Source organism: Ranitomeya variabilis, chromosome 5 (genome assembly GCF_051348905.1).
Source record: "Ranitomeya variabilis isolate aRanVar5 chromosome 5, aRanVar5.hap1, whole genome shotgun sequence".
In the NCBI taxonomy this organism is placed as follows: domain Eukaryota; kingdom Metazoa; phylum Chordata; class Amphibia; order Anura; family Dendrobatidae; genus Ranitomeya; species Ranitomeya variabilis.
In genome coordinates, this window is record NC_135236.1 from 74,120,969 (window position 1) to 74,129,780 (window position 8,812).

The window sequence follows — 8,812 nt, forward strand, 5'->3', positions numbered from 1 at the left end:
AGATACGTGCATTCTGGGATGCTAGGAAGAGATGTCGAGGAGGTGGTAAGGGGAATCACCAAGGACCGTGGGGGCAACATGTAGTGGCCGTAGAGCACTAGCGTAGCTACCAGGGGGGCAGAGGGTGCGGTCGCCCCGGGCCCCTTGCTCTGAGGGGGCCCACTCAGAGTTACTGCCACTGTTAACTATGCAGGTGTACGCAGCACGCCGATGTAGTTCTCTCCACTGTAGTGTGGGGAGACATAATCTCCCTGCACTATCACTGTCTGTTCTATAGCACACGCCCCCATTGCACCCTGTGTGTCTGCAGGAGAGACCGCACGGACGTCACCACGCAGCAGTTGCTGCCTTGAGGCTTCTTCTTCCCGCCGGAGAGGAGCAAAGACAAGGTGGTGCTGTGAGTATTTAGAACTTGGGCTGCTTCGTGCAGGGGGGGTTGTGTCTGTGCAGTGAGGAGGGGGAAGGACGCTGCTGCCCTACAAGTCCTGGATTGTTTATTTTCTTGTATTTGTGGTCTTGTATCTGAGGCACAGTAGATTTATGGCGCTAGTCTACTTGAACTTTTAAACATATCAGGTGACTCTGCCAATGCAAATCAGCTGCCATAAATCTCATTATGCCTCAGATAGAGCCACTGACATAAATAGTAACTATCATGCACTGCCCTGATAGAAGTCACCCCAGCTGCAGGACAGCACAAACAAGAATGTGTCTTTCCCTGTATATATACACTGTATGTGCATATATATATATATATACATACATATGTAAAAATTTATAGTAGTAAAAAAATAAGGCAGCGCACCATTGACAAAATTAAAAAATAGTGTTTAGTAGCCCATTGGGGCTCAGCCACATGTCGGTTCTACTGAGAACCTTTATCCAGGAGAACCAAAATTCTGTTTTTTCATTTTTTTTGCTGCTGCATTGAAGATCGGTAAATGCCTGGAATGTTTGGGTTTGGCAGCTGATATTACACACTGTTTGCTAGTGCTGCTTTCAAATCTCCCTCTCTCTCTCTCTCTCTCTCTCCAGATACACACTCTGTGACTTGGTCCTGTAGCCGGGGAGAGGGTCCTATCATATCATATTGTAAATCCAGGGTGGCAAGCGTGAAAACCCAAATATATGGTATAACTTGGTATGGTATAAGAGCCAAATAGAAGAAAATACAAACAGCCAGTAGGTGCGTATAGATGATAACAAGACCCCTGAACATATACTCAGTCTGGCCAACTAGACCCCCCAAATGCAGAAAAGGAAATAAAAGAGAAGACCTACCAGGGTGTGCACTTTCTTCTTTACATGAGTAATATTTTACCTCCCTCTCTTCTAATTCCCTCTTTCTTTCTGGTCCCCTCTTTGGGGTCTTGCCCAGACAATAGTATTTCTTTTAGGGTTACCTGGGTACATTAAGGGAGCTATTCACATACGCTGGCCTCTATATACACCCACTGGCTGTTTCTGTTTTCTTCTATTTAGCCCTTTGTTATATATATCAGCACTGTGCAAGATGTAGTCCACAAACAGGGACCGACAGAGACCAGAATCAAAGGCATGGGAGCTACAGCGGGGGCCATTATACAGTGTTAGAGCTAATTTGGGGGTCATTATACAGCGGATGAGCTAATGCGGGAGCCAGTATACAGTGTGAGAGCTAATGCAGGGGTCAATATACAGTATGGGAGCTAATGTGGGGCCAGTATACAGCATGATAGCTATTTTTGGGAGCCATCATACAGTGTTAGAGCTAATTCGGATGCCATTATACAGCATGGGAGCTAATGCGGAAGCCATTATACACTACAGTTTAAAGGCTACTGTGGGGGCCATCATGCGGTATGGGGGCCTATATACAGTGTGGGTGTTACTGTGGGGTCTGTCATAAACTGGGGTGGTTTACATACAGTGTGGGAGCTACTGTGGGGGGACAAAAGAGACATTCTACTATGTAAAGGTCCCAATGGTGGCATTATTATGTGAGGCAGTATGAGGAGCATTGCTTTTGTATCACACAGCAGGTGCAATAGTAGGGACACATGTGACAGAAGTGGCTCAGTATTGGGTTGAGTACTTTGTGCAGGTTGGAGATAGATGGGTACTGGGCTGGAAATGTGTGAGAAGTCAAATGTGTCTTTGTTGTAATCTCTGCAGAGGAGTCCTGGCTGGAAGAAGTTGGCATGTCGGTCTGAGTAAGGTGTAAAAGTGAACGATTATCAAAAAGAACATCACCTGTAAGTTATTGTCTGTATTGTAAACTCTTGTATATTCTGCAACACTGGTATCTACAATTATGAGATCATCATATGACGGTATAATCAGTATTGTTTTTTGTGTAGAGATTTTTTTCAGTTACAGCACTGTAATGTGCTGAGGTTCTCCTATACCCACGAATAGAGTGCGCCACCTCAGTTGCAATCAGGGCTATTGGTTAGGGGCCCACTCAGATTTTTCGCCCCCCCTGAGCTGAACCCCTAGCTACGCCTCTGCCGTAGAGGTAAGAAGTGAGGTGAATATTATTGATTTGTTTTTTTTAACATTAGCCGACCTTCTCTTCATTAAAATAGCTACCATTTTGCTGAATTCGTGCTGAGCATATTCTGGACAATATGGATTTTTGTATAAATAATTTCCAGTTGAATAAGTACGTCCATCTCCAGTAGACAATACTAATACATAGGTAGATCCATATAGAAACCAGCATTCATAGTATTCCATAAACAGATGAGCTGATTGTCCATTGTTTGGTTACTAAATGTATAGCTTATGTTTTACTGTTTTTGTACAATTAAAAAAACTTTTTACAAAGCAAAAACATTTTGTGTGTCACCATATTCTGGGAGCCATAACTTTTGTATTTCTCTGTTGATGAAGCTATAGAAGAGCTTATTTTTAGCAGGATGAGCTGTAGTTATTATTAATATAAATGTTGGGGCAGATGTAACTTTTGATTGTTTTTTTTTATTCAACTTTTATATCTTCTATACTTTGTTGGTGGCCAGTTGAAGCCCTGATCTAGTAGATACAGGGGTGGAGTATAGTGATACTGCCACAGGGGAGATGTTTCTTCTGCAGTTAGTTGTCTTACAGCCAGACCCAGAACACAGAGGGGGGACAAGGAGCAAGGACATGGCACATCTGCTAGGACACAAAACATTTCTTGATATATTTTCCATTTTAATTGTAGCATGAGCTGAAATAGGATCAAATTAGAGAAGAGGTGAGCGGGGGACCAGAAAAATGCTTTTTTAAATGATAGCGATTCATGAGCGCAAAATTAAACCGGATTTGACCACTTTCTAAACTCTTACTTCAACACCGGATGTTCTATGATTCTTGTCTCTTGATGCAAAAGGAAGCTAGTCCTGTGCTGAGATATCAGTGCATCATATGACCAAAGGGGTTTGGAAGTTTTTTCAGCACCACTGCAAATCAGATTCCTTTTTTTTTTAGCCTTCTCTGCAAGTTACTGTATTTTTCCAATTTTTGGGGGAAAATGGGGTGTGTCTTATGGTTGGAATATACTTACAAATCCTGTGGCGGTGTTCCCGGTGGTGGCAGTCCCGATGCAGCCTCCCTTTCCAGGCTGTGGCAGTGCTCTGTGGTGCGGCAGTGGTGGGGCTCTGTGGTGTTGTGGCGAGGCTCTGTGGTACGGCGGGGCTCCTTTGGCATTTTGTCAAAGCCTGGAGGCCCCCGCACATCCATTGTTGTGATGCGGAGGCCTCCGGGAAAATGGCTGCCGTGGGCGGCGCATGCTCAGATTCAGATCTCAGCAACGATATCTCGTTGCCGAGATCTGAATCTGAGCATGCGCCAACCCGGAGGCCACCGTATCGCAGCAACGGAGCTGCGGGGGCTTCCGGGCTTTGACAAAATGCCGGCAGAGCCCCCCATGCAGCACAGAGAACCGCTGCCCCAGTACAGAGCACAGCCACCCCACAGAGCACAGCCGCAACACAGAGCACCGCACCAGCCTGGGATGGGATTTCCCAGAGGCCACCACACCAGCCTGAACCACCGAATGACTCCTGTGACCACTCCACCTGTGCCAATCCCTTCCCTGGTAAGCTGAATTCGGACTGTAAGACGGACCCCCATTTGACACATTATTTTTTTCCCCTATTTTCCTTCTGAAAATTTGGGGTGCATCTTATGGTCCGGTGCCTCTTTTATAGTCCGAAAAATATGGTACCTGTACTTAGTTGCATGGCTAATGCCACCACTCTAGCTCTCTGCCCTGCTATTCAGGTTTAATGATTGCAGCATTTTGGGGACAAATAAGAAAGCATATTGAGCTGCCAATGGCAGTGGGGGAATAAATACGTTGTCTTCTGAGTCTTCATGCTGCAGCTACTGTACGTGAAATCGTCAAGCAAGGCAATTTTTTTTATTACAAATCCAAACTACTACAGTATTTTATACAAATCCACCATAAAAAAAACATTTGCTTTTTTATGAGAGTCTGTTCACATGGCGTCTTATAGCCGTTATGTTTTTGCTATAGAAAGATGTTTCAGGAAGTTGTCTGTAGTGTTTTATCTGAAGAATCTTTTTTTGGTGTCTCTTTTTTTTTAAATTAGTTTTTTTTGTTATATAGTTACTGTATTTACAGTCATCGCCAAAAGTGTTGGCACCCATGAAATTGTTACACATTTTGTTATACACGTTTTATTACCTTTGTGTGTATTTGAACAACACAAAAAAACTGTGAAAAAGGGCAAATTGTACATCATTTCACACACAACCCCAAAAATTGACAGGACAAAATTGTTGGCCCCCTTCTAAAATTGTGGGTTTGTTTCAAGCATGTGATGCTGATTCAAACTCACCTGCAGCAAGTAAGAGGAGTTGACTCAATCCTTTGCATTGTGTGTGTGCATGGAGAACAGAAAAAGAAGAGGACTTGAGAACCAAAATTGTTGAACAGTATCAACAATCTCAAGGTTACAAGTTCATCTCCAGAAGTCTTGATGTTCATATGTTCTAATGTTCATGTTTTTTAGGTGTAATAAAAATATTAGGGAATTTATTAAGAGTTTTGTCTTAAAGGGAACCTGTCACCCCGTTTTTTCCGTATGAGATAAAAATACTGTTAAATAGGGCCTGAGCTGTGCATTACAATAGTGTATTTTGTGGACCCCGATTCCCCACCTATGCTGCCGAAATACGTTACCAAAGTAGTCGTTTTCGCCTGTCAATCAGGCTGGTCTGGTCAAAAGGGCGTGGTGTCTTCCCCCAGATCTTGCTTAGTTTTCCGTTGGTGGCGTAGTGGTGTGCGCATGCCCAAGGTCCCAAATCCACGTCACAGGGGAGTGAAAAGATCGCGATGTGCTGTATTTCATTGGTGATCGGTGGGCGCGGCCATCTTCCTTTGGCCGTGCGTGCGCAGAAGCAGCGCTCTGCTGGCCGCGGCTTCGGGAAAATGGCCGCGGGATGCCGCGCGTGCGCAGATGGAGATCGCGGCGGCCATTTTCCTGAAGCAGAGTTTGCATCTCGGCTTCAGGAAAATGGCCGCTGCGATCTCCATCTGCGCACACGCGGCATCCCGCGGCCATTTTCCTGAAGCCGCGGCCAGCAGAGCGCCGCTTCTGCGCACGCGCGGCCAAAGGAAGATGGCCGTGCCCACCGATCACCAATGAAATACAGCACATCGCGCTCTTTTAACTCCCCTGTGCAGTGGATTCGGGACCTTGGGCATGCGCACACCACTACGCCACCAACGGAAAACTAAGCAAGATCTGGGGGAAGACACCACGCCCTTTTGACCAGACCAGCCTGATTGACAGGCGAAAACGGCTACTTTGGTAACGTATTTCGGCAGCATAGGTGGGGAATCGGGGTCCACAAAATACACTGTTGTAATGCACAGCTCAGGCCCTATTTAACAGTATTTTTATCTCATACTGAAAAAACGGGGTGACAGGTTCCCTTTAAGTGTTTGTTTTTAATAATTTTTGTTTTAAGAGCTGTGACATAAGTGTTTCCTATGCTAGATGTGGATTTATGGTATAATTTAGTTTAAATTGAAGATAATCTGCTGGACTGTTGATCGTGATACCCCTGCTAATCCTCACCCACTTTCCCATTTAGTTTTCAAAAGTAAATACATTCCTCCCTTTGGGTTACCCTCTTCTTTCATACAGTTTAAAAAACTATTTTCAGCTATTTCTTGACAAGGGGTATCCCATACTGCCCCATTACAGTCCCCAAAGGTCTTGATGACCTGATTTTCTAAGCTCCTAAATAGTAGCGATACCAGATAATTCAGTGATATAGAAGTGATGACTTTAGGGAACAAAACATTAAATGGTTTGGTAAATTTGCTTTTCCACATTTTTGGAAAACTTGATGGGAGCTGTAATAACTGCCTTACCAGAAGAAATATAAAAAAAAAATCTATTTTTTTTTTTTTTAGAATGATCCAAGCTTGAGTCTTTTACGATCAACGATTCTCCTAAATGCTCTTTTCACCTCTTTATTTCTTAAACTATATATAAGAGGATTTAACGTGGGGGTGACAGCCGTATACAGCACTGAGAAGACCACATCCTGCACCTCTAAATGTTCTGATGGAGGATTCATATACATACATAGTCCAGTGCCATAGAAAATAATGAGGACAGTAAGGTGGGACGTGCAGGTGGAGAAGGCCTTTCTTCTACCATTAGTGGACTTGATCACTAAAATACTCCTGATTATTTTAACGTAGGATGTTAGGCTTAGAAGAAATGTGCAAAAAGCAAGTAGTATAGTTTCTACATAGAGTATGATATGGAAGCTGGCGTTATTGCAAGAGATCTTCTCCAAAGCTTTAATATCACAGAAAAAATGTTGAATTTTATTAGATCGACATAGGTCCAACCGGTAGATCGAAACAGTCATGAACAAAGAATTTACAGACCCAGAAATCCAGGTGCCCAATATGAAGAGGATGTACTTCTTCTTATTCATGATCAGGTGGTAATGTAAGGGTTTGCAAATGGCCACATATCGGTCATAGGCCATCAAAGACAACAAAATGTCCTCTGAACCAGCTGCAAACATAAAAAAATACAATTGGGAAAAGCATTGTGTGTAGGATATCAAAAAGTTTCCGGAGAGTAAAATGTTCATCAGCATCGGAATAGTAGAAGATATAAAGATGAGATCCACCATGGACAAGTTGCAAAGAAAGATGTACATGGGGATACGTAGATGAACATCAATTATCACTGCCGAAATTATGAATAAATTGCCCAGTAAACCCGACATATAAATACAGAAAAATATCAGGAAAAAAAAAATATTGTGCTCTTTAGTATCCAAAAATGCTATAATTTGGAAATATTTAAAAGATGTTGCGTTACTATCCATCTGGTAAGGGTTCTCTATAAAACGGAGAAAAAGATGGTCAATTACTTCTTTTTTTTTCTGGTGAAGAAAACTAATAATTTGCCTTTTTTTTTTATTCAGGTTTTTTAGCTGTTCTTGAATTTGTATCAGTTTTTTTTTCCTTTTAGTGTTTTTCAAAAACAATTAAGATGAAGGCCTCATGTACTTGGCTTATGGTTTTCTAAACTACAACTATGGCCTCTCTGAATCCATTAGAAAAATCGTCTATGTGCCATTTTATAAAATCAAAAGGAAACTGATATTATAATATTGGCCTTTGAAAGTCCACAGTTGTTATATCACATATCCATATACTATATATATTCATAATACTGTGATATACTTGTGGTGTGAAATGATGAATGAGAAATGGAATAAGGTTATCTTCGGTTCTCCTTATAGTTATTCTGTTTCAGTTTAAGAATACCGTGTTTCAAGGAGACAACATACCGCTGCAAACATTCTTCCTTTGGGGTCGTAATTTGAACTATGTGTGCAATAGTATGAGGTCCATGCACACAGACATTAAAGGGGTTGTCCGATGGAAACAAGTTATCACCTATCTGCAGGGTCGGTGATCACCAGAGATGAGTACATTCTGGCAAAATTCGAAATTTACCCGTTTGCATGGTTTTTCCAAGTAAGTTTGATTATTATGATGTCCCTTGTGCTCTGGGGTCTCTTCAAACCCCAGAGCATAATAAACGTAATATGTAAAAAATACAAAAAAAATCCTCATACCCATTGCACTGATCATCTTCCCGGCCCCTTCACTCCTCACAGTTACTCATCTGGTCTTTTTCGGATTGCCGTCTGCTGCTCTGAAATTCCTGAGCCCCTCACGTTAGTCTGGGTTTTGCAGGTTTAATAGGCTGGGGAGGGTTCTGCGCATGCGCCTGCAAAGTTTGTGGCGCACAAATTTATCAGTAATTTAATGTACCTTATTATGCTCTGTGATCTCTTCAAATCCCAAAGCTTAATAAATGTATTTGTGATGCCCCAGTGGCATTGCTTTCCTCACGGGGAGAGTGATGTCACGCTTGGAAGCGATGAAAGACCTCTTTTATCAGGTAATCACATACGCACAACATGTTCATACTCCAGGCCAGAAGGGGGAGCTCTGAACCCGGATTAAGGGGAACTTCCCTAATATATTCTGGCTGGAGGGGAAGTTAGTGGGCAGTCTGTCAGGACAGAGACGAGAGTAGTCGGACAGTGAGTGTCAGAAAGACTGAAGGGGCCGTGTAGCCAGAGTCGCTACAGCTCCTGGTGAAAGAGATACAGAAGGAAAGGACAGTTTGTGGAAAGTGTGCAGGAGAGCAGAGCACAGGAGAGTGATACCAGGGGAGCCTAGCAGCTATTTGGTTACCTCCCTGGCTGAGCGAAGATTCCAGTAGCCGGAAGACCGAGGCCATGTCGGACTCTAGGAGGCACAGAAGAG

At 43.1% G+C, this 8,812-nt stretch overlaps 1 protein-coding gene and 1 long non-coding RNA gene across 2 annotated transcripts; one reads left to right on the top strand and one right to left on the bottom strand.

Moving 5' to 3' along the window:
* The first annotated feature begins 279 nt into the window (after nucleotides 1–279).
* LOC143773311 (uncharacterized) lies at nucleotides 280–2,448 on the top strand. Its single transcript, XR_013215139.1, has 3 exons — nucleotides 280–397; nucleotides 1,036–1,186; nucleotides 2,155–2,448. It is a non-coding gene; the product is annotated as an uncharacterized LOC143773311 (long non-coding RNA).
* Nucleotides 2,449–6,182: 3,734 nt separating this feature from the next.
* LOC143774860 (olfactory receptor 1-like) lies at nucleotides 6,183–7,353 on the bottom strand. The gene has a single exon (XM_077262629.1). The coding sequence runs from the start codon at nucleotides 7,351–7,353 to the stop codon at nucleotides 6,412–6,414; it is 942 nt and encodes a 313-aa protein (XP_077118744.1). The 3' UTR covers nucleotides 6,183–6,411.
* Nucleotides 7,354–8,812: the final 1,459 nt, after the last annotated feature.